Source organism: Sceloporus occidentalis, unplaced genomic scaffold (assembly GCF_023333645.1).
Source record: "Sceloporus occidentalis isolate IW3139 unplaced genomic scaffold, rSceOcc1.0.p SCAF_40, whole genome shotgun sequence".
NCBI classification, from domain to species: domain Eukaryota; kingdom Metazoa; phylum Chordata; class Lepidosauria; order Squamata; family Phrynosomatidae; genus Sceloporus; species Sceloporus occidentalis.
Genome location: NW_028317020.1, coordinates 1,374,755 through 1,401,458, shown reverse-complemented (window position 1 = coordinate 1,401,458; position 26,704 = coordinate 1,374,755). Strand labels below are relative to the sequence as shown.

At 41.8% G+C, this 26,704-nt stretch overlaps 1 protein-coding gene across 1 annotated transcript in view; it reads left to right on the top strand.

The window, feature by feature from the left end:
• The first annotated feature begins 651 nt into the window (after positions 1 to 651).
• The window catches only part of LOC149290181 (synaptic vesicle 2-related protein), a 28,348-nt gene continuing 2,295 nt past the window's right edge, over positions 652 to 26,704 (top strand). The window contains exons 1-15 of the mRNA XM_089489564.1: positions 652 to 686; positions 7,561 to 7,721; positions 8,515 to 8,600; positions 9,371 to 9,469; positions 10,364 to 10,435; positions 10,936 to 11,060; positions 19,864 to 19,927; positions 20,372 to 20,497; positions 20,937 to 21,065; positions 22,460 to 22,533; positions 23,817 to 23,893; positions 24,302 to 24,409; positions 24,682 to 24,793; positions 25,621 to 25,702; positions 26,002 to 26,091. Of these exons, the coding sequence (XP_089345690.1) occupies positions 652 to 686; positions 7,561 to 7,721; positions 8,515 to 8,600; positions 9,371 to 9,469; positions 10,364 to 10,435; positions 10,936 to 11,060; positions 19,864 to 19,927; positions 20,372 to 20,497; positions 20,937 to 21,065; positions 22,460 to 22,533; positions 23,817 to 23,893; positions 24,302 to 24,409; positions 24,682 to 24,793; positions 25,621 to 25,702; positions 26,002 to 26,091 (1,440 nt within the window). The remainder of the gene's footprint in view (positions 687 to 7,560; positions 7,722 to 8,514; positions 8,601 to 9,370; positions 9,470 to 10,363; positions 10,436 to 10,935; positions 11,061 to 19,863; positions 19,928 to 20,371; positions 20,498 to 20,936; positions 21,066 to 22,459; positions 22,534 to 23,816; positions 23,894 to 24,301; positions 24,410 to 24,681; positions 24,794 to 25,620; positions 25,703 to 26,001; positions 26,092 to 26,704) is intronic.

Sequence of the window (26,704 nt, the reverse complement as noted above, 5' to 3'; positions counted from 1 at the left end):
TAGTCCACCATCATTTCATACCTTATAGAAATAAAGACCAGCCCTCCCTGCACTGCTTTACACCACTGGGTTAATGGTATTTTATATTATATATTATTATTTTTATTATATTTATTTATATAGCGCTTCTTACAATATGTTTATTCATGGGGTATGGCAAAACTAGATATATTAGGTATTAGATTCCATCTTAGAGAGACACAGTCCTTGCTGCTGCTATTACTTCCTACATGAGTCAGCTTGGTGATTTATACAGTGATACTACTTATAGAATCTATTTTAAGCAGGTGGGACCTCTGGCTGCTCTACAGCTCTGGTGAGTTTTATCAATCAGCTCTGACCAGCCCTGCCTGCATGACACTGCTAAGCTGCCATAGGTAGGGGGGTACAATGAAAAGCCAATGAGGACATTGCCTGCAGCAACCAATCTGGGGAGGTGTGAGAAGCCAATGGAGGGGTGGTTTAGATGTGAACACAAAGGAGGGGCTCTGTGGCCAGCTAGTCTGGCGAGGAACCATTCCTGAAGTCTGTCGCATCTGCTGGTGCTGGGAGCACCCGGGAGCTGTCCAACTAAGAGACCTCCTGAACCCTCAGCACAATGTGACGGTCTATGAGAGCCCTGAGAGCATCTCTATCATACACAACACAGAGATGGAGGATGATTTGTTCCAGCTGAGACATCTACCGTGAGTAGAATGCAAAGAACCCCTAGTCTAGCCTGATTGTTCACCATCAATGCATGGAGCCTCCCTTCCTCCCAGATCCTGCATCTTCTGTAGGGAGCCTGCCTGGATTTACCATTCTAATCATATGTGTATCTCATTTATTAATGAATAATTCTAGAGCCTGCCTGCAATGAATTATTCACCACTGAAGCAGAATTTAGAAAAAAATGGCATCATTGCCTTAACCCTTTCGAGGCTCCCCAGAGAATGAGTTTTTAAGTCTGTATCTATCAGCCACCAGTTGTCATGACAATAAAAACCTGTTTAGATGTAATTGGAGTAAATAGATCATTTGGGATAGAGCCTGTTCTCTCTATTGTGTGAAATGTCTAGTGTTTTCATAGCCAGCTCTCCTGATTATAGTAGTGAGCAGCGATGGCATAATATCCACATTTTGATTGTGTCTAAGCATCTGGGGCTTTATGGTTCATTAATTTACAAGGAATAACCTCAAAAACCACATAGTGATGACAGCTGCAATATAATTAAGAAGAGATCAAGAAAGCTGTGTACTGTAAAATACATATTAAAAATGTTAATCGAAATCAGAGTTTGCGGTTTACGGTGTAACATTAACGCTTAGGGCACTAAGTTATAGAATATTCATTTTTATGGTAAAATAATATGCATTCTGGGGGAAAGGAAGCGGTAGCAGCACACAGGCCATTCATAACCCACATGGAGCTAATGGGTGCCCATGTAGTGTATAAAGTACTTTCCATTAACAGGGTAGTTTAAAGCTAAATGGTCTGCGTAAACAATGTGAGGAACACATTTATAAAGAATGCAACGCCTGGCGAGTCCATAAATATACTGAAAGTCATCCACAATCAATGTTGCATGGAACAGAATGGCTGTTAAAGTTATTAAATGTACTGTGTTATGTCTACCTTATGAATGCGCCGATAACTTCTCTTCTCCATGCTGCATGGTGACAGCTATCATTATACAAATGGATATGAAAGCTAGTGATATGCTGATACGCATTAATCAATGATTTTACTACAATCTCCTTAAAACAGCCCATTGTAACAAGTCCACACATTGTGTATTTTGCAAATAAAAACAAGTTGTCGATTAGAGTGTTTTCTTTTTATCGTTCTGCAATCTCCCTGTAGCTTGTAATTGAAGCTTATTACTTTGGCACTCTAGTTGGCTTCTTAATAAATTAAGATGCAACTCATTATGTATTTATTTAATTGATCAGAATCATAAAGCAGATTTGTCATGTGACTCAGTTAAGAAAAGAAGGATATTATAATCTTTACATCCAAATACATGATATTAACAGCCCTAACTTTATAAGGAAAGCAAGCACACCAACAAGATCAAACCATTTAAGAAAAAGATTGGTTTTAGATTTTGCTTAAAGATTGCAAGATGTTTATTTGTATCTATATGTCAAAGCAGATAGAAACATAGATATTGACTCAGAGAAGAACTATTTGGCCCATCTAGTCTGCCCGTTGTTCCTGATGTAAAGACTCAAACCTTAATCAGCCCTTGGTCTCGTCTTAGATGCAGGATAGCTTTCAACTGCTACATTCATGTTTAAATCCCCCTCTCTGTATTAGCCTCTACCACTTCTGCTGGGAGGCCATTCCATTTATCCATCTACCTTTTAATGTTAAAACAAAGGCTTAATTAATTAATTTTATGGCAAAGCCACATAATATTTAGTAATGCCCTCAGTCATAGGTACTAGCACCTAGCTATGTATTTTCCCATGAACCTTTAATAAGCCTCGAAAAATGAATAAATAATGTAAAAAAAACATCTTTATTGTGTAGTAGCAGATCTGTTGTAAGGGTGGCCAAACCTCTGCAACCGGAGCTAGAAAAAGTTTGCATTTTAAATTGGATGGTAGCTACATGAAAAAGCTAAAAGCTTTTGGGGAGAAAACGTTTTTTCACAGAGCTTAGCCCGTATACAGCCCTTGTGTGTTTTTTTTTTTTAGAAATATAACTCTCATACCATTCATTCCAAATTTCTCCAGGGGCAATAATGTTGGATACATTATTATTAATAATAATTATTATTTCAATAAACTTCTTTCACCCAAAGACCTGTAAGCAGCCATTGTAGGCAGTCATGTGATAAGCCCTACTTATCTAATGAAGTTGCTTCCTCTATAGGTTTTAATAAACAAGCAATCTCAGATATTGTATTGTTTGTCTTGGTGCAGTATGATACGGACTTGGTGTCTTTAGCTAGAAGACAGACTGGGCCGTTGAGGTACCTTCTTCTTTTCCAATCTCATTCATGACTACTGTACCTATTACACAATGGCACTTACTATACCTCCCTATTATACTGTAAAGTGCCAAGTATGCCTGTTAATTCTAAATAACTAACAAAATATTCATACATATTTGGCAAAAATATATAAAAAACACATTATGTAAGCTCTGGCATTGCTTTAAAATTTAAAATCTTACTTTTTAAAACTTTTTTTCATTAAAGAAAATCAGTGGTGGGAGCTCTCCTTTAAGGAGTGATTTGTACACCACTACATTCACTTAGTAGCATTGCACAAACAAGGTTTGAGATTCGGTACGAAGATGAAGGGGGCCTGGAACTTCTCCTGGAAGTAGATCGCAATTAGATACTCACAGAAACTTAAATATAGGTAAATTAATTGATAAATGTACTTAATACCAAAATTGATATTGGTGCAGCATCAGTGTTAATCACCACAATAAATATTAATTACATAAACATAATTATTCTTCTTACACATATCAATAAATATATAAATAAATAGAAAATAATTGTAATAAATATAAATATATATATATATATATAGCCTAATTCTAACCCAAGCAATAATAGTTATATACCAACATTACCTATTGCCCTACTTGACATTTCTGTAGCCAGTGTCTTGCATTATATTTGGATCAACAGCAACAAATTAACAGATATAGGAAAGGCTGAACTTGATGGACGCATGTCTTTTTTCAGCCTATATAACTATGTAACTATGTAACTATGCATGATGTTTTAAAGTGCATACATTAAATAGGCTAAAACAATTAAAAGGGGAATGCAAGACATCACTTGCAGTAATAGAGATCCAAAACAGTAACAATCACTATAATGCACCATGGTGTAGGCTGTTTATAAAAAAAAAAAAAAAATCATAAATGTTCGAGGAACCATGATATTTTTGAGAACAAGAATCTAGGTGTGACATATATATATATATATATATATATATATATATATATTTATTTTTTTTATTTATTTATTTTTAATTTTTTTTATTTAATCATTATGAAAAAAAGTAATTAGCCACAAAGATTACATGTTTTCTAGGGAGCACAGTAGTGAAATACCTAACCTATGTAAAGCAGAAGTGCTTCAATTCGGCAAGATTATATACTGTAATTGTCATGGATTACAGCATGCGCATTGATCTCAACTGCAAGCCAATCCTAATTGTCTAGGTTCTTTGTCTCTTTTTAGGTCAGCCCTACACACATCCATGATAGATTCACTTGAGATCAAGTTAAAAAGTTGTTTTTATTGTGTATATTTGTGTGCAAATCCATATAGGTGTTGACTAATCAGTGTACCAGTCTCATAGGAGTCTAGCCTGTCTATTTATGCAAATCCAGGAAACAATGCAAGTCAAGATAAAGGCTTTATTTATGTACTGAGAAGAATTAGAGGGCAAGCTGTCAAGGCGTCTTCTACATCCCAAAAGAAGAGGGCTAAGTTTTTGTCACAGCCAGCGGTCCCAGGTTAGGCTGGCTTCACAGTGCAGGGCTGGTAAGATACACAGGGCCCTGCACGGGACAATCAATCCCCCTTAACAACTGAATCTGAGTGTTGGTCCTTGTCTGCATGTGCCTTGGACGTTTCCTTGGGTGCCATCTTCAGGTTAGATTGAGTAAGCAGGAGCCTGGTAAGCAGGAGTCAGTGGGTAAAGCAGGCATCTGGGCAGGAGTATGATAAGCCAGGCCACAGAGCAAGAGTGTATCACAGGAGTCTTTGGTAGACAATGCAATGGCACAGGCGAGGAACCAGAAAATAGGGGCTATAGTCTCAATCCAGGCCATGTTCAAACACATGATAAGGAAGCCAAAACTCAGGAACCAAAGGATATTATGAGCACACGATACCAGGGGAAACATGGGAACAATAAGCCAATCAAGGGTATCAGTGAGTACACTAAAAAAAAGCCTGAAGCCAGCATCTAAAGCCAGATTAGTAGCCAATCAACTACATGATCACAAATACAAATACAGGTTATAATGCTCCACCACTGAAAGTTGGAAGCCACATGATATTTATTTATAGGCATCTGATAGGGAACATTAGACACGGGTGCCAAAAATGAGCCCAGAGAAGGTGACAATAACAGGAGTCCTAGGTCTCAAAGTTGAGAACACCTGTATTCTACAAAGGAAACCTAGACTCCAATCCCCAATGACCCAGCTTTCAGCTGATACTGACAGTTGTCTTGAAAGCTTGTAAGACAGTTACATGTATGCTGCATAAGGTACCACTTTCCATCTATATGCTTTTGTTGCCTAATCAGCATATCCAGTAGAATGCAAGTGCTATACGTATCCTCTGTTTTAGCTTTATTTCTTTCATTAAATAATTTAATAATAAAACTAGGAAAAAATGAGAGAAAACATGGGCTGCCTGTGTATTCTCAAGAAGGAACACTCCATATGCACTTTAATGCATATGCACGGTACTTTTAATGCATTCTTATTTCAGGAGGTTGTCTACGAGACTGGAGTATTCCTTTAATTTGTCCTGTTTGTTTTATATATTAGTTTACTCTGATAAAGTACTTAAAACTACAAAGTATTTAAAAAAAACCCCCACTATATTTACACTTTAGTACATTGCAGCATCCTGTCTTTTTTCTGGAGCTAGTTGTCCAAAGTGTCGCTGCCTAAATCAATCCACTTCTACCAAATTCATTTGACTATTGAGGAAAGCACTGATGTAGAAAATTACTATTTTTCCATATAGCTGGCATAGATATGAGGATCAGCTGCATTGATTTATCTTCAAGTAACCTGCAGGACAAGACTTTAGCGCAAGCTAATGCGTAATATTCAACAAATGCTTCTGAGCAGCGGCAAGGGTTTGATCAAAACCTGTGATCAGTTCCATTTGGGAAAAGCATGGATTCCTTATTTAAACATCTACACAAATCCCTTTAAGTTCCTTGAGAGCAAATGTTGTCTCATCTAGCAGAAGTCCAATAATGCCAAAGGCTCTGGGTCTTATTAATTCAGCACGATTTATGTGCATCCTCCATAATATCAAAGTCACAGATATCAAAATAGTTACAAGAACGCCCTAAGCTCGATGCATTTAAACGCTAGCCGATCAATGTCCAGCTACAGCCTCTTCTTGAAGTACAGTTTCTTATTAATGTCCTGGGCTGCCATAGAGGAATTCAATCAAGACACGGATCATAGAAACATAAATACCATGAGAAAAAGGATAAACAAAGCCACAAAACAGGAACAAGAAGAATTAGAACTCCCATTTCTTGTAAGGATGCACACTGTAAGCTTATTTGTATTTTCAATGGCCTCAGTCCACTTAATCCAACAAAAAATGCTCTTACTTCTTCATGACTCAAACATTACTAGTCCCATTGATAATTTGATTATATATATATATATATATATATATATATATATACTCAGTGTATGATGAAATGTATGTGGATACCTGACCATCTAATTTAAATGAGTTTGTTGGACATCCCATTCCAAAACCATAGCCATTAAAATCGAGGTGTCCCCACTTTGCAGCTATAACAAAGTGCTATAAAAATGGGTTTTTTGTCTTCAGAATAATCTCACAAAATTTCCAAAATGAACAAGTTAATGCGCTTAATAAGCACTGACTGTAGTACGTTCACTAAGCACACATTATAAAAAGCAATTGCTTATTGCACTTCCATTTTTTTATCAAACACCTGTTATTAAGGAACAGTTAATTAATCTTAGATTAGATGACTGAATAATAGGAAAATTACACTTGAAAAATGAAATGTATTATTTAAAAAAAAATCAACTCATATATAAAGATAAGGTCTGGAGCAAAGTGCTAAATGTAGAGGAAACAGCAAACCATTTTTATTGGTTGCTATGGTGGTTGCTTCACATTTAGACTAATTGCACTTAATAAAAAAAGGTCTATGTTCTTTCTTAATCCTGTAATTTTGCCTATACTGAGTACCCAATTTCTGTCCGCTGAAATGAAATATTATTTAAGATATTGCAAAAACAAAAGCTGATTCCGAGGAGTTGCGTCATTGAAAGCATTCTGTAGTATTGGCTTCGCTGTTTCTGCTCTATTGCTAGACTGTTGAAGAAGATGCTGACCGTAGAGCTGGCATTTAGAAGATTGGCAAACTAGTTGCTTTTGAACACAACCTTTCCACGTCCAAATATGAATCATGTAATTTTCTTTTACTGCAACCCAGCTAGAGACTTATGTGTGGTACTCAAGAACCATCAGGCTTTACTGACATCGGTGTAGCCGCTTGCTCTGGCTTGACAAGTGTTGAGGAGTGTGAGCCAGCGCTAAGTCTTAAATTCCTCCTCTCGTTCAGGATTTCCATCCTTCTGTAGGTCATGAATCTGGATCCAGTTACTCAACTGATGCTACCAGTCACCTTACCTTACCATCAATGAACAAGCCTGGTACCTAACCATATGCAGGCCAAGAAATGCAGAGAACTAAGACACATTCATTCCTTTCTTTTATAATTTTCCCTTATATGTAATGTTTGTTTTTCTTGTGAAGAGATGCTTAGGTCTCAAGGTGTCATATATCTGATTTTTTTCAGCGTTGTAAAATTTCGACGGACAGGGGAGAGTTCTAGATCAGAAGATGATAACATTTCAGGAGAACATGAGATTCAGATCGGACCGGTGCAAACTGATTTGGAAGCAGTGGAGTTGGAAGATGGAACCACGGTGCCGAAGGAATTCGCCAACCCAACAGATGGTACGAAATACCACTTGACGTTAGAACTGTAGCTGAAGGTTAACCCATATGTGGTAGAGACTATAATGGAAGCCAGAGTTGGTAGCTTCACACTCCTTCTGGTGTGGACTGCAGTGCCAATTATACATGTCTCCTCATGTAGTCTACCACAGCTGGAGTAGCATATTGTGTGGTCAGGCAGCATAGGAAGAGGTAATAGAGGTCCGGACACAAGGATGAGCATTCTCAAATAAGTAGATGTTAGTCAAACAATTTTTATGTAATTCTACATTTCCATGCTTGATTTTATAGCTTAATGGGATCTGCTTTTATTTTTAACTACAATGTGCGCTTGTGTGTATATTAGAGTTAGGACTAGCATTACAGAGCCTGCTGGAGATGCTTTAATTGCATGCTGCTAATAACAGTGATTACACACAGAGCTCATGACACATAGAGATAGAACAATAAGTACATGCAGCTTAGTTCTCTGGGTACCTCCTTAACCAGTGAGCCAGCAATGCACAGTAGAGCCACATGAAAGCAGTCATTTGCATTGAGAATCAACATAGCTTGAAGAGTCATAACTTGCAATAACCATAAAGTCCATATTCTACAAGTCATCGATACTTAATTCAAAATAAATCCTAAAATGAACACTTAACTCCACATTTACATATTGTAATGACTGACAATGACGGGCTATGTGGTTGAGATGATGATATGTGTGAGGAGCCCAATAAATAATAGTGTAGTGATACTATGCAGAATCCAGATATAGAGGACTGATTTTTTTTCTTACATCACCTTGCAGATACATTTATGGTGGAAGATGCTGTGGAAGCCATTGGTTTTGGGAAATTCCAGTGGAAACTTTCTGTCCTCACTGGCTTGGCTTGGGCAAGTAATTCTGTTCTTCACATGTTTACTTGCAGTGTGTGAATATTATGGACCTTACACAGGGCTAGCAATGGGGTTTCTAGCTTCCTAGGTAAACTATATTCCTCACACTCACACCTCCTGTGCTCATCTGCTTGCTAATGAACCTTGAGGGGGCTTCCTTTAATCACCCAGAACCCTAGAGAGCAGCCTATTTTCGTTATATAGTAGAAATCAAGTTTTCCCTATTTCTCTTCTGTTGTATGCATTACCTTCCTTGGTCTTGCATTGCCCTATTTGTATTCACATCTTGCAGCCTAGCTTTGGCTGCAGTGTATAGTGTGCTACATTATCCCTATCTTTCACTTGCTAAACCATAGAGGATTATCCATTAGACACATGAACTCTGGCCGGTCTTGGTGTGCTAGTGGATAATTTGCCATTGCTTTCCCACCAGCCACATAGCAGTAGCTGCACTGAGCAGCCGGGGGGTTCCGCTTGCTAACCCCCTCCCCTGCCTTAACGTTTCAGCTGAAAAAATCCCGATCTTATGTCTTGCCATGTAACATTTTAGGAACCATTTATACATGCAAACTTTACAAATCTTTCACTGGAGCTTATGTTCCTGTTTTCCACAAAAGACAACCTTCTAATGCCATCTACTACTGTTTATTTGTACTATCCTACCATATTCTTCACTCCTATCTGCCCTCGCTGACAATTTCAACACCCCTTCTTTTATACACTGCTCACTCATAATCTCTCTTTCTTTTCTCCTGGTGACCTTGCAGATGGCAGATGCCATGGAAATGATGATACTTAGTATTCTGGCCCCACAACTCCACTGCGAGTGGCGGTTACCCAGCTGGCAGGTGGCACTGCTCACATCGGTAAGAAGAACAATCGCCCCCATCCACCCAAAGCTTCCAGGTGTTACTTTGACATAGCTATCTGTCCGAGCAATTGTATTAATCCCGAGTAAACACAAGTTTGGGCAGAGGTAAAAGTAGAAGTGAAGCAGCATGGCTGTGAATGTATAAAGAATACCTATGAGTAATTTAATAATTTAGGGTCAGCATTGTATTGTTTGACATAGAGCCAGATGTGTGGGACTGCTATATGTGTCTGTAAGCGTCCCAGACGACTTAATGGGTTTTAAGTAAAGCTAGAAGGAAAACACATGTGGAAATTGGACCCATTGTGAAAAATAAGAACCATTCAGCCCATTCAGTCTGCCCAACATGACGAAAACAGAAAAACAGCAATGATTTAATATAACGGTACAAAATACTCAATGCACCAAACAAAATGAAATAAAAACTTTACAGTATTGTTTGCATCACAATAAACAGAAAAAAACAGGATCTGTATTGCAGATGAATGAGGTATGTACATTATTGTGTAAACTATAATAATTAGAATAGTTCTGGACAGTATTCATAAGGTTTCAATTTAACAAACAGACTCCATACAATCTATTTTGCTTGTCGCAGTTTGCTTTATTTAGTTTGATATGTGACGGATGTTGGCTATATTTAATTTCACAGAAAGCATCTACTGAATTAAGAATAACTCCAATCTGGCTCAGATCCAGACTACTCATTTATTTGATTAAAAACACATTTAATCCACTATTTCTATATTTCTTAATCTTAACCAGCAGTCATAAACTGCTTTTCTAGGACCTTATGGAAAATAATATTTTGATGCTGTTGACGGTAAAAGTGTAGCATTATGAAGCAGCTGGAAGAATATTCAAACCTTTTCTCTTGTCTTCTTCACAGGTTGTGTTTATTGGAATGATGTCCAGCTCAACTCTCTGGGGGAATGTTTCTGACCAGTATGGAAGGAAGACTGTGAGTTTAAAATCATTATTTAAGTGATTGGGCATGCTGGTATTTTGACGCATCCCTGGACTGAAGACTCATAATTTTATATCTGTTTTTGGTGCGGTTTTAGTTGATGTCAATATAAACGGGTTAATTCCATTCCAATCTAAGGTTAATCATTGAGATAATTAATTTTAGTGCACAGATATTGATTCGTCTTTATGTCCTGTATTATAATCTAAAGGAAATATTCACTTGATTAGAAGTTTTTGAGGATCTGTGTGCTAGCAGACATGACCTGTAGTGATATAAGTTTATCATTTTTGATAAGAGTATAAGACACCAGGGCACTTTACGGCTGTCAAATGCGTGTGTACTCTGTAGTTGCTGTTTTATGTGCCATGAGATCAGTATGTCTTAACTGTTTGGAGCATAAGCTGTATAAGTATGACAAGTAATTTACTTTAATTTAATGTGTAGTGGCCTTATATACACACCTTGAAATAACTCATTTTTTCCGCATGTAGGGCCTGAAGATCAGTGTGTTCTGGACCCTTTATTATGGGATTCTCAGCGCCTTTGCCCCAGTCTATAGTTGGATTCTAGTCCTCCGGGGGCTGGTTGGCTTTGGAATTGGAGGTGTACCTCAGTCGTAAGTTTTTGCACGCCATTATTTTTATGTGCTATTTTTTTGCCATAGCATATTGTATAGCGTGATAATACAATGAAGTAGTATTTTAAATTGAAACTCACCATATCTCAGTGGCGAATAAAAGTTAAATGGATAACAGACAACGAACGGTCACATATAGCTCTTTAAAAGTAGACAAGGGGGGCGTGTCTGACCGCCGAGGAAGATGGCCGCATGATTTGACTGCTCCGCCGCCGCTCGCACATTTTTCTTGCATCCTTGCTCCAAATCTGCCATGGGCCGCTCACGGAAGGTGGCCACGGACTCCTCCACCCCGGGTGAGCGTTCCCGGTCATCCTCGGCATCCTTGAGGGAATATTTCCGGACTCCTGCGGACTTGGCCTCGCAGGCCCCGGACGACCATGAGGCTGCATCGCCTGCCAGTTCCTCCTCTGTGGATGACTCGGCCTCTGCGGCACGACCGCTCTCCTCCTCTCATCCTCCGGAGGTTCTGCAGCTCTTCTCCTCCGCACCCTGGAAGTCAGACTTCTCCTTGCTCATCACGGAGTTAAAACAAGTGGTGCGTGATGAGGTTTCGGCTCTTCGCTCAGACTTGTCTTCGCTGGAACAGAGGGTCCTGGCCCTAGAGGACTCTTCTTCCCGCCATCTCCGTGCCACGACAAATGCTCAACAGGCAAGTGACCGCCACACAGCTTACCTGCGAGAGCTTCGTCGTCGCGTAGAAGACCTAGACAACCGGGGCCGCCGGCAGAATATCCGTGTCCGCTGGGTGCCTGAGTCGGACACCCCTGAGGACGTCCTGGCAATACTTACCGAGCTGTTCAACGGTCTCCTGAACCGGTCGCCTGATACCCCAGTGCCGATAGACAGAGCGCACCGTGCTCTTCGTCCTAGAGGCGGACCGGGAGCGCTGCCGAGGGATATCATTTGCCATCTTTCTGACTTTCGCCTGAAGGAAGCCATAATGGCTAAGGCCCGGGAGCTTGGCACCTGGCCGCTGCAAGGTCACCAGATATCCTTCTTTGAGGACCTGTTGGACCTCACCCTGCAGGCGCGGCGGGCCCTAGCACCATTGACGTCTGAATTGCGGAGGCTCCAGATCCCGTACCGTTGGGGTCATCCCTTCGCCCTCGTGATCAGGTTTAACAACCGGCCCCTTACCATCAGACACCATCACGACGTCCCTACTGTTCTACAACACCTTGGCTTGCCAGACCTGCAGATCTCGGACTGGGTCGACATGGATGCGGCCCTCGGTGCGACCTTGCTCCCCCGACCGCGACCTCAACGGCCTCCTCGCCCTGATCCCACACGACGGAATTCCCCTCGCGGTGCTCCCGCTCCCATTCCCATCTCTCGCCGCCTGGGCGCCATAGAGGAATAGGTGGTCGTGAGTAACTCTGTTTATTTGTGACGCTGCGACCTTATACATCACACCGCATACTTCGCATCGCATATACAAGTGTTCCGGACGGATCCGCGGCTGTCATCATGGTTACTCTCTCACCTGCGTAACTACTCTTCACTGGACTGCCGTTCGCTGCTGGCCGTTGCTGCTAGTTTGCATGTTGGTTATATGTACGCTCTCCATTATGTGCTTTGTTTTGCTGAGTTTCGTGACGGCCTGGCGTTCTATGATGTTTCGCTGGTATGCGTTCTGTGTTGATTCCCTGGTATACCTCTTTAGGGGTTTTTTTTTGTTTTTTTTTGTTTGTTTTTGTTTTTTTTGTTTTTGTTTTGTTTTTGTTTTTTTGTTTTGTTTTTTGTGTGGCTTCGGAGTCTCCATCTTGCCACCTAGTGGCTGCTGCCGCGCATGGTTTCTCTTGCGCACCGTTCCACTTCCGGTCCACGGGTGTCTGTTCGCAGCGCTTCTGTGGCGCTTGCTCTCTGTGGCGGACCACACTCACTTCTGCACTATCACACTTCTACACATCTGTCCCATCATTATACTTTTGCACACATGGGTTTGGGTTTTTTTTTTTGTTGTTTTTGTTTTTTGTGTTTTGTTTTGTTTGTTTGTGTGTGCCTGTTTGCAGCGCCCTCTGTGGCGACCCACATTCACTGATACACCACCACACTTTTACGCATTTGTCACATTACTATGTTTCTACACATATAGGTGTCGCTGTTCGTTATATGGCCTTATTGTTTTGTTGTGTTCTTGGGGTTTTTTTTTTGTTTGTTTTTTTTTCTTTTAATTTTTATTTGTGATGCCTAGTTTTGTGTATGCTGTACTGGTTGGAGGTACTGGGGGCTCTGCGGTCTCCCACCCGGCTCTGCTGTTTCTGAGACTCTTGCCACTGCTCCTCCTCTGTGCATTGGCTCTGTAGGCCGAGCTGCTATTTGTCACATGTTAACTAAACCCAACCCCCCCCTTTTTTTTTTTTTTTTTTCTCTTTTCTCCCCTCTCTGTGCCAATTGAGTCTCTGTCTGGGGCCGGGCTTGTTGGGGGTTCTGGGGCTTCCCTTCCGTGCCTCCACCCATGTCTCGCACCGTTCCTGCCTGGTGGCTCTCCTTATGCGCGGTCTCTTCAGCACCACATTACACCTCCTGTTAGGTTGTATTTCACCAATAGGCTGTTATACTTCTCCGCGTCTGTCTCATACTGCGGACGCATAGTTTCTTCCTACGTACGGGTTTGGTTTTATCGGTGGTAGCGGCATGGCCGCACTTATGCACCCTTACACACTACTTCACACCCGTCTGTTTGCCGCTATCCGTTTGTATTCTATGGTATATTGTGCTTCTACTATCTAATGATGTGTGTATCACAACAGACGCATGGTTTATTCCTGTATATGGGGTATTGCCTTCCTACTTGTACCAGCGTGGACACGCTTGTGCATCATTACACACTACTTCACACCCGTCTGTTTGCCGGTATCCGTTTGTATTCTCTGGTATACTGTGCTCCTCCTATCTACCGGTGTGTGTATCACAACAGACGCATGGTTTATTCCTATTTCTGGGGGGTTTTGCCTTCCTGTTTGTAACAGTGTGGACACGCTTGTGCACCATTACACACTACTTCACACCTGTCTGTTTGCCGGTATCTGTTTGTATTCTCTGGTATATTGTGCTTCTACTATCTAATGATGTGTGTATCGCAACAGACGCATGGTTCATTCCTGTATATGGGGTTTTGCCTTCCTACTTGTGCCGGCGTGGACACGCTTGTGCATCATTACGCACTACTTCACACCCGTCTGTTTGCCGGTATCCGTTTGTATTCTCTGGTATACTGTGCTTCTACTATCTAACGGTGTGTGTATCACAACAGACGTGTGGTTTATTCCTATTTATGGGGGGTTTTGCCTTCCTATTTGTAACAGTGTGGACACGCTTGTGCGCCATTACACACTACTTCACACCCGTCTGTTTGCCGGTATACGTTTGTATTCTCTGGTATATTGTGCTTCTACTATCTACCGATGTGTGTATCCCAGCGGTCGCATGGTTTATTTCTATCTCTGGGGGTTTTGCCTTCCTACTTGTAAAAGTGTGGATACACTTGTGAACCATTACACACTACTTCACACCCGTCTGTTTGCCGATATCGGTTTATATTCTCTAATATATTGTGCTTCTGCTATCTACCGATGTGTGTATCACAACAGGCGCATGGTTTATTCCTATATATGGGGTTTTGCCTTCCTACTTGTAACAGCATGGACACACTTGTGCACCATTATACACTACTTCACACCCGTCTGTTTGCCGCTATCCGTTTGTATTCTATGGTATATTGTGCTTCTACTATCTAACGATGTGTGTATCACTACAGACGTATGGTTTATTCCTCTAAATGGGGTTTTGCCTTCCTACTTGTAACACCGTGGACACGCTTGTGCACCATTCCACACAACTTCACATGCCCCCCCTCCCTTTTTTTTTTTTTTTTTTTTCTTCTTTTGTTTTTTTCTTTTCGCCTTTATCACTTTTATGATGTTTGGTCGCCTTTTGTTGGAGCGCCCTTTCACTGTTGCTGCTCTCCTATTTTGATTTTTTCTCACTCTGTGTTCTTCTGCGCTGCGAGCGGCGGCTCGCGCTTGACTGTTTCTTTTTACGGTTCTTGTTTGTCCTTGATTGCGGCTCTACCCACTCGGTGGTGGTAGACCCTTCCCCTACACAGTGACGGCGCCTGGCGAGCTGAATCTTCTCTCTATTAACGCCCGTGGTCTGAACACTCCTGAGAAACGTTCCACCCTTTTTCGGGAGCTCAAAAAGCAACGAGCTGATATCGCGTTTGTGCAGGAAACTCACTTTTTTGGGCCTAAGGCTCCCAGGCTTCACAACCGGCTCTATCCTACCGTGTATCTGAGTAACAACCCTCTCGCTAAAACTAAAGGGGTGGCGGTGCTTTTTTCCAGTCGGGTTCCTTTCCAGGAACTGGATTCTCGGGTGGATCCGGAGGGGCGGTTCTTGTTCGTGAAAGGCACGATTTTGCAACAGGTCTACACCTTTGCCAACGTTTATCTGCCTAATCGGGGGCAGCATCTCGCCCTGCGTGCCGTTCTTCGTGAGCTTGATAGCTTTCAGGAGGGGTTGCTGATCCTTGGGGGAGACTTTAATGTTGCTTTGCACCCTGCCTTTGACACCTCCGCGGGCAGTACGAGGACTCCTCGTCATGTCACGAATAGAGTTGCCTCTCTCCTCACAGATCGCAAGCTGGTTGACTGTTGGAGGGCTCTCCACCCTGCTGCCCGTGATTATACCTTTTTCTCCACGCCCCATCGCTCCTACTCCCGTATTGATTACTTTTTCCTCCCCTGTCACTTCGCACCACTTTTGCGCCGGTCCACTATCGGGATCTCTACTTGGTCCGATCACGCTCCCCTCTCCATCTCCTTAGCTTCTCCTCTGACCTGTCCCTCCATGCGTTCCTGGCGCCTTAACGAGTCCATTCTCTCTGATGCGGCGTTTTGTGCTGAAACTTCTCAGGTCCTTGAGAATTTCTTTAAGGACAACCTGACCCCCGAGACCCCCAGGCTGACTGTCTGGGAGGCTCACAAATGTGTGGTCAGGGGACACTTCATTGGTGCCTGCTCTCTGCGAAGGCGCCGCGAGGCGGAGAGGGTAGAGGGACTCTACCAGCAAATAGCTCTGGCTGAACAGGCACACAAAACTTCTCTGTCTAGTGATGATCTTCAGCTCCTTTTATCCTTACGCGGCGAACTGGCCACTCTTCTTCACTCTAAAATGCAGCGCTCCTTTCTGAAATCCAGGGCCTTGTTCTATGAACATGCCAATAAGACGGGTAAATACTTGGCCCGTGCGCTTCGTGTGGGTCGGAGATCCACGTATGTCTCCAAACTCCGCTCTCCTGATGGCCTGTCCCGCTCTCTGCCCTCGGATATCACCAACTGCTTTCGGGATTACTATGAGAGGTTGTACAACCTCCGCCCTGCTGCGCCCTCTCAGCCCCCACCGGGGGTCTCGACAGACCGTCATTCATACCTGGATAGGACGATCGGTAGGAAATTGACAGTTGAGGAGGCTGCCCTTCTTGACGCTCCGATCTCTTTACCGGAGGTTGTTCTGGCCCTTAAATCCTCTAAGTCTGGGAAATGTCCCGGCCCCGATGGGCTCTCCTTGAGATACTACTCGGTGTTCCGTGAGCTTTTGGGTCCCCACTTTGTAGAGGCTTTCAACTCCATCTTGGATGGTGGTCGCATCCACGATCACACTTTGGCGGCTTCGATAGCCCTGGTGCCCAAGGAGGGTAAGGATCCTGAGCTGTGTGGCAGCTATCGTCCCATTTCTTTGCTGAATGTGGACCTGAAGCTCTTCGCGAAGATTCTGGCCAATCGGATGAAGCCTTTCATGTCTTTTTTGGTCCATCCTGATCAAACTGGCTTCGTACCTGGCCGGGAAGCTCGGGACAGCACTATCAGGGCCTTGAACCTTATGCACTATGCAAAGCATACCTCCACTCCGACTCTGCTGTTATCCACCGACGCGGAAAAGGCCTTCGATAGGGTGGACTGGTCCTTCTTGCTGTCCACCCTGTCCCATATGGGTTTTGGCCCTGGCCTGCTCTCCTGGATAGGATCTTTGTATACCACTCCTTCGGCTCGTGTCCGTGTCAATGGTTCCCTCTCCGATCCCCTCTATATCCGGAATGGGACTCGACAGGGCTGCCCGCTTTCCCCGCTTCTCTTCGTGCTTGCTCTAGAACCGTTCCTTCAGGCCGTTAGGATGAACCCGGATATCAGCGGGCTTCAGGTTGGGAGGACTCATCATAAGGTTCTTGGCTACGCTGACGACCTTTTGTTTGTTGTCACCCGGCCCACCATCACCCTCCCCAATCTTCTCCGGGAATTTTCGGTCTATGGTAAGCTTACCAACTTCAAAATTAATGCCTCCAAATCAGAGATCCTCAACATAAATTTGCCCCCTGCTGTTGTTTCTCCTTTGAAGTCCTCGTTTCCCTTCTCTTGGTGTTGCCCCAAGCTTAAATACCTGGGTGTGTGGCTGTCTCCCGACTTCACCCAGCTCTTTTTGTATAACTTCGCGCCTCTGCTGACTGTCATTCAAGCTGATCTCCGATCGTGGAAGCGGCTAACAATCTCCTGGGTTGGCAGGATAAATGCGATTAAAATGAATGTCATGCCCCGTGTATTATATCTCTTTCCTCCCTATTGCTATCCCGTCTTCCTTCTTCGCCTCCCTCCAAATGGCTTTCATGCGCTTTGTGTGGAACTCGCGGACCCCCTGGATCCGCTTCACTACTCTGATTTTGCCTAAGCCCCTGGGTGGGCTGGCCTTGCCTTGTCCACGCTCTTATTATAGGGCCTGCCACCTGCTCCGAGTGTTGGAGTGGTATCACCTCCCGGGCCATAAGCAATGGGTTGAGGTTGAGTCTACCCTGCTGGGTTTTCCTGCGAGGGTTCTGCCCTGGCTTTCCGTTCCGACGGCTCGTTGTGCGGCGCTGCCCCACCCTTTTACTCATGCTACCTGGAAAGAGTGGCTTTCCATTCTATGGAAGTCCCGGTTGTCTTCTATCCCCTCCCCTTTGACTCCTGTTCGGGATAATCCTGATTTTCCGCCTGGGGTGGGTGCCACCCTCTTCCCCTCGTCTCCTCCTGCGCGGAGGTCTGACATACGCTTTTTTGTGACTACAGGGGGTCTTAAGCCGTTGGGTCTGCTTGCTACCCGCTCGCCTCCCTCTTTCACTGATGTCTTCCACTATGCACAGCTGCACAGCTTCTTCTGCTCCTTGACTCCTCAGCACAATGTGTTGCGTGCCCTCACGCGGTTTGAGGACCTTTGCGCAGCGCCCTCACTCCCTGCTCACGGTATCTCGCGTCTCTATGGCCTGCTCCTTGAGACCTCCTACCCTGACCACCCCCCGTTTATGGGGCGGTGGGAGTCTGAGCTTCAGATTGTTCTCTCTTCTGAGCAATGGGGGAAGATCTGTGACCTTACCCGCCACTGCTCCAGGAGTAACAGGGATCAAGAGATGGCATATAAATTGCTTGCCCGTTGGTACTGGCCCCCCTCTGTCACGTCCAGATATCATCCTGACATTCCGAACAAGTGCTGGAGGTGTGATGCTGCCCCGGGCTCTCTTCTGCACTTGTGGTGGTACTGTCCCCGCATCGTTCCTTTCTGGGAATCTATTCATCACCAGCTAGCTCATTTTACTGATAGAGAAATCCCATTTACGCCTGAATTTTTTCTTCTTCATCACATTCCGTCTCGCCACTTCTCCTGGATTCCCCCTCCTTTTCTTTCCTCTTTCTTTCTCTCCCCTTTTCTTACCCCCCCCTTTTTTTTTTTTTCTTCTCCCCCCTCCTTCCCACTCCTTATCCTTCCTACCCCTCCCCTCTGTGTCACTGTTGCTCCGTGATCAGGTTTCCCGGTCTCGCGGTGCCACGACAGTTGCTCTCCTCTTATGAGTCCTTTACTATGTGCTACTGGGCTCCTTCTTTCTCACACGCTTGACCCACTGGTCCTGGACCTTGCCTCGTGGTCCGCTTGTTTTGTTTCCGCGACCCTGCGGATGCTGCCTTCATTTTCCTACTTTCGCCAATTTGCCTCACACACGTTACACAACTACATGGTGTCCACCTGCTCTGCTGTTCTGGAACCTGTGTTAACGTTCACCTGTGTGCTTTTGGTTTCATCCATGCTGTACCCTCTTTTTGAGGGACATGTGCCTGGTCCCTTGTTCCGTTGGTTTTGCATATGTCATTCTGTGTGATATTGCTCTTGCATTTCATCATGGCCCGTCTTTTGTTACGCGACGGCATGCTGGGAACCACTCCTGTAATCTACTGTGATGCTACCTATGTCCCCCCCCCCCTCCCTTTTTTCCTTTCTGTATCCCTCCCTCTACTGTTTGAAAATGCAATAAAATTTGATTTACCCTAAAAGTAGACAAAATGTTGTTTTTAAACTGTAGTTATTCTTAGTAACTGGTAATTTGCTTCACACTAGCTATATGTTATTTGTGTATTACGGGTGGCATATGTTCCTTGTTCACTTATGTTAATCGATATTATACCTCTGTGTTAACATGCTCATTGTGATCCTATCAATAAATGATTTTATTAAAGAAAAAATAACATTTTAGAATACTGGCAGATGCCCTGTAGGCCGATAGGGTCACAAACTTACTGAAACTACTATTCTAGCTGCAAATCAGTTGGTGCAATGTGTATAAAAGTGTAACGTGGATGCTATTACAATAATGATATAATTTACCTAATGCCACTTGGTCTAGGACCAGATCATTACACAATATAACTTTATATTGATGCTATGAGTTTATTTTATTCATGTTATCTTCTCTCCTTAGAGTGACTTTATATGCAGAGTTCCTACCCATGAAAGCCAGAGCTAAGTGCATACTATTGATTGAGGTAAGACTATGCTGCATATAATGCTCCACATTGGACCACAAGGAACTTAAAGCCCAGAGACAGCGCCCCAGTGCCTGCGGGGAAAAGAGTAGCCAAATATTACATGGAATGGGGTCCCTTCTACCATTGTACAACCCCGATTGAACCCCTATTTAATTTATTCACAAGTTGTGGCTGAGTTCACTGAAGAACCCTGGAAAATGACCTTCTAGTATCTACTTATGCTTTATGTAAGAGCCATTTGGCACAGGAAAGCTTTCCAGGGTTGACCTTGGCTATCATTTTAGCTGAGACTGTTTGTAACCCTGAATGTCTGCCAATCCCATGTTTCCATTGTAAATTAGGTAGTCTCGCAGAAATACTGCCATAAAATATCATATCCTAGCCAGTGACTCCTCTGTGCCAGTATAGATAACAAAACCTGACTTTTGTTTTCCTTGACAGATCTTCTGGGCTATAGGCACCGTGTTTGAAGTGCTTTTGGCAATCTTTGTGATGCCCACTTTGGGCTGGCGTTGGCTTCTCATCCTCTCAGCCTTGCCTCTTATGCTGTTTGCTATCTTGTGTTTTGTAAGTGGTTGTACAAAAAGTTAAGTCTCATTGACTAACCTTACACATGTGTAAATATATGGTATATATGTACAGAAATCCTACAGTAGCCCAATCTAGTTTCCCCAAAATATTTATTAAAATATAAAGGATGGGTCATAGGACAGGGGTTGTGTCCCAAACATACATACATACATACATATATACATACTGTAATGCTTTGTTATACAGCTCCGTTTATTATATTTTTATAATATTGTTTTATTTATATATTTATGTATTTTATATTTTTATATTATTATTATTATATTTTTCTAGGACAATCTAGATGGAACATTTCCTTTTTTCAATTCTTTCTAGCAACATTGTACCATAGTGTATATCCAATGGTGTACCTTTAATGAAAGCAGTGCTAGTATGAAATTTGTTATCATTCAGGCTATGTTTTGTTCTTCTTTAGTGGTTACCAGAGAGTGCTAGATATGATGTCTTGTCTGGCAACCAAGAGAAGGCCATTGCTACATTAAAACGCATTGCAACTGAGAACGGGGCTCCCATGCCTCTGGGAAAACTCATCATTTCAAGGCAGGTCTGTACCTTAAATACGTTTTCATGGGGGGGAAATCTGGGTGAATCATAAGATTGTGCATGATTAAGGCATTGAAATACAATTTCTCATATGACATAAAATAGATAAGATTAAATAAAACATGACGCTTCTAAAATGCTCAACCCATCAACATACCTTCTTCCACACACAGTAGATATGTAAAATATGACATGTTGCATTTTTGGTAGGTTATTCTGTTTGTGTTATTCTCTTTGTACCCGATACAGTAGAGTGAGACAGGGGTGGACTAATACCACACAGAGCCCCGGGCAGCAAAAAGTCATAGGTCCATTGTGGTGATGCCCCTCCCTTAACCACGCTGTTTCACCACACTTATTCCTGGTTAAGCCAATCCTTTGTGGTTACATCCCCACAAATGTAATTCTTCAGTATTTGTAGTAATAAAAAAAGATAACTTTTAAACAGTGGAAAAAAATGTAATTTGTGGTTTTCACTCGACCTTAAAAAAATATAGTTCTTATTAAATATATATTAAATAATATGGGCAGAGATGTAAAAATACTAAAATATTGCACACATAATCTTAAGATACATATAAATCATAAATACAGAATCTGAAAAAATGTAAACGTAAATATATTTACTTTGACATCATATTCCAGCACTCAGCATCAGTAGCCAGCACGCATTGCAAGGAAGAGATCTGCCTTTGCGGGCCCACAGTCCATAAAAAAGCTGCAATATGATGTCTACTTATACATCTTACATTGTGTATGGTCTTATGAATGTATTGGTGGTCTCGCTGACATCAGAGGCAGTCCCTCTTATGTCAGGAGGCATTCCTGCTGACATCACAGGAAACACCCCCATTTAAAGGGGAAATGGGCGAGGAGTGGGACCTGTCAAGACCCCTCTCCCGTGACCCGGAGAACTGGAGAAGTTCCCAACTTCTTACGAACTGTTATGAAAAGATATCAGCATATGGCTCCCCACATTTCAAATGGACATGAAGGGACAACGAGGGATGCATTTAGAGGCTTACCTGGACTTTTTCTAGGATTATGTGACCTATTTCTAGCTACTAAATTTATGTAATTGATTAAGGCTTTAGGGAGAAAAATAATTATATAATTGCATTTCCTCATGCAATGCCATTATATATACATAATTGTGAAATGTATAGCTGGTTATACACTCATGCCCACTAAACATTCTGAGCTCTTACATAAGAGCGTCATGCCATTACGTGAGGAGCAGATGGGTCTTGGCCCAAAGTGGGACTATTTCAGCCATTAAGTAAATCCAGGTTCTTTGTTTACAGTTAATTTACCAGTTATTTTCTAAGTATACAAAAGAAAAAAACCATAGAATAAACACTTTTATTTTAGTAATTACATTTTTTTCATGTATAGGAAGACCGTGGTAAAATACGTGATCTTTTCTCACCTCAGTTCCGACGTACAACTCTGTTACTTTGGTTTATATGGTAAGTAATCAGATAGAATAATGACTGTATATTATGTTTGTGGTGTGTCTTTTAATACGACGCATTTAGTAGATTCTCACAGATTCTCCAGAAAATGTTGCCTAATCGGTATAAAAAATAAGGTGTTTTATAATCTGACACTTGGTTCTAGGCAAAAAAAACAACCTGTGTGAATATGTTTGGGAAGTGCAGGAGTGTGCTAAGAAAGCATTCTAATATAAGCATTTATATAGAAATATATATATATATATATATATATATATATATATACAAACCAAAACCAGGTGCTTAGATAGGAAGTCCTTTTCTCGCACACTTGAGACAAAGAGTTTCTCATAATGATCTTCTCACTTCTGAGGTTTTAAGAAAACAGCTGGTACAGCTCCAAAAAAAGATCAATTATCTGTTAGTGTTTGTAAAATATGTTTAAAAGCATTCAGTTTCTAGGTACTGATGTCACAGGGTCTAGTAGTTAACCCCCATTCTTCTGCTTTTGACACCTTAAATCCACTCCCAATACTTCTTTCAAAATAATCTCTTTATCCCATTACCCTTCTTCTGCTGCCCCACTCTGCCAAATCATCCATTGCTTCCCATAGCTGTAGAATAAAACTAGATCCGTGTCATTGTAACACTGCAACACCAAATACCCTCCTAACCGACTTTTTTCTGCTTCTCGCCTCAACCATTATTACTTCATTCCATATACATCTTTAGGATTTTGCTAGGCCTGTACATGTTTTCTGGAATCATTTGTCCGAGTCTGCCTTACTTAGTTTGATTTTAAAATGCTCACCAAAAGTCCACCTCTTCAGAGAGCACGCAATCTGTACTATAAATACCCAGTTTTCATTCTGACAAAAAAACATCATTTCTGCCCACCGTTAGAGGTGCCCAGTTCACTAATGTTGCCGTAAAACCAGCACTACAAAATGTTCACCCAAAAATTCCCTCACCTTCTGTCTTTGCCTCTCAAGCTCCTAATAGAATGTAAGCTCACGAGACCAGGGCCCTCTTCTCTTTTTATACACATATTTCTTAAGGCTGTTTTAATGTTATTGGTGATTTAGCATTCTTGTCTATTGTTATAGTGCTACGGAAGCCAACAAGTCATGTTTGTCTATTGTTCTTTATCTCCCGTTTGGAAACAATGAAAGGGAACCTCTAAATACCGCTTTATGAGAATGTGATCGATGTGGAAAAGCTTGAATAATTTCTGTTCTAACGTTTTGATCTCCTACATGGACTTTTAGTAAAGTTTAACTCCCTTTAATCCCATCCAGGTTTTCAAATGCTTTCTCTTACTATGGACTGGTCCTGCTAACAACAGAACTGTTCCAAGCCGGAGATGTATGCAGCAGTAAGTAATAAAACGTTACATTACGCCCTGCCATAGTATTTACGCTTTATATGCTGTTACTGCTTTATTACACTGAGTGTATATATTATATTGTGGTCTTTCCAGTTCAATGGGAGATATCAGATTGTATTATTGATAAGGTCTTTTTTTTGGCCATGAGTGCAATGTTACATTACATTATCTTATAATATATTTATAAAAAAAAACATTTTCTTAGTTTTCCATGATGCATATATAATAACATGAAAAAACTTAAAATGACTTATGTTGCGGATAATAAAATAGGAACCAGTGAAAGTTCTTCCTGTGGAACATAAGGTCTCCAAATGATCACATTATAGCAGATCTAATTCCACGGATTTTGTGCAAAGATATTACGTGCCATAATGCTTTTGTTCACATTTAAAGTTTCTGACCGGAGGAAAACAGTGAAGCCAAAATGCAGTCTTGCCTGTGAATTTTTAACTGGTGAAGATTATACAGATTTACTATGGACCACTCTGTCTGAATTCCCAGGTCAGTTGAGATATAAGGTACATATGATCACAAGAATATGGCTAATCTGTGATTCTTTAATGTGGTGACATTTTACCCACATTTCTTGAATGCAAGTTCGAAAACAAGGGGTTGTAAAGACAGGTATCTTAAGTGATAATAAACTGTCCGTTATACATAAATTCAGTCTACGAGAAACAAAGCCATTAGTGAGATACATACACATCCATGTTTGAAGTAATCTTACTCAGATGTAATGATTCATGTTTTGTTTTGTGTCTTGTTGATGTCAGGGGTGTTGGTCACCTTATGGATCATTGATAGAGTGGGTCGAAAGAAGACTATGGCCATTTGCTTCTTTATTTTCTCTTTGTGTTCCCTTCTCTTACTCCTTTGCATTGGACGGTAAGTTCTAAACTTCCGACAACCGCCACTTGGCAGTAGCTATGATCATTTTAACGATTTTAACAGGGCTATGACAAACCTGATGTCTTCAACAAGTACAAAAATTCGTAGCTCTCTCCACCTAATGTCTCGGTTTGTCTTAGTCTGTCTATTCTCGTCTTGTCGTACCCCTTGAATTTATGTATTGCATTAAGCGCTGCGTAAATTGTTGGCGCTATATAAACAAAAGATAATAATAATAGCAGATTATTAGAAAATGTAAACGTTATTTTTTTGTCAGGTTATTTTTCTACTGATTAGTCAGGTGGATTCATGTACAGTTAGTGCTCAGATTGAGCAGCCAGGAGAAGTAAGAAAATGGTTCTATAATGGTTTATAATGGTTCTATAATGTAACAGAAACAGATGGAGGAGGAAAATACACAATGAGGAAAAGAAATGGCAGGCATGGAGGAACATGAGGTTGTCTTATATTCCTCCATCAGACAATGACAGCTTGATCCTTCTATTTGGCTTTTGCATCAGGTTTCTCAAACCTTTGGATGCATGTGCTTTATGTGATTATGTCCCTCACCTTCCGGAGGACACTGTTGAATAGGGGTGGAACATGGTGACTCTTAAATAATGTCCTCCCCTGGAAAAATTTTTGCAGACCCCCTTGTGTTCAGCTGGTCACCTCTCCATGTACATGATATGACTACTGCCAGTCAGCTGTCCCCTTATAAATAAAATTCTCCAATTTATGAACCCACTGTATGTTACTTCTTCCTTGGACACTCGTATTTCCACCAACAATGTTGAGTGATACCCGTTCCCTGTCACCTACAGGAATGTCCTCACAGTCTTACTCTTCATTGCAAGAGCCTTCATATCGGGTGGATTTCAAGCAGCCTATGTTTACACTCCAGAGGTAAAACTGTAAGAGCTTGCACTTTGGTCATGATTCTATCCTAGAAAAACAATTTATCAAAATGTTTAAAACCTAGAAGCAAATTATTACTCTCTTTTAAGTTGCATATACTTTATAGAAGAAAAGTAAGCAAGAATCAGATCATTTACAGCATCAAGGGCAGCAGAGAAGGAGAGAATAAAGAAAGAGTACAGGGTCCCATTTTTAACAATAGCTCCCCTCTTGTTGCCAGAGTGTAACCTTTGTGCCTTATTGTACTTTAGTACACACCAAGAGCCTTGTTTGTTTTACTGTTCCAGGTTTATCCCACAGCAACACGAGCCCTGGGTCTGGGAACATGCAGCGGTATGGCTCGCGTCGGGGCATTAATTACACCCTTCATTGCACAGGTAAGACTGAAGGAATAAGATCCGTGATGTAGCTTTTAGCTGCTGAGGCATCTCTGCTGCATTTGCTTTTGTGCAAAGAAGTGGCATGTCCTAAAACATTACACTGTGATCTACAACTATGGTTAAACTTGTAGTCTGTTTATGTGCTGTTCAGGCGTTCTGTTGCATTGTTATCCAGTCTAACCATGTGATCATTTTGAATTGGGAAGCGATTTCATTCACCGGTGTCAGGGACACCGAAGAATGCATACTGCTCATGCGCAGTGGGTGTGATATGTGTGTATGTGACTGTGTCTGTTTGTGTTGCTGTGTGTTTGTAATGTTTGGTAATGGAGGGGGATTACTGTCTGAGACTGCTCGTGGCTGGTAATGGAGGGGGTTAATTGTCTGAGACTGCTCTTGTCTGGTAATGACCGTATGTATATTATAATATAAATATGACTGTATGTATATTATAATACAAATATATTATTAAATCTAAAATAAGTATGGTCCCCAAGGCCTCCTAATTATTTCTGTAATATGAAATGTATTTTATGTGTATGTGACAGTGGAATTCATTATTCTTTAACCCCTTGATGACAATTGCCGGTCCGGGCACGTCACGGGAAAT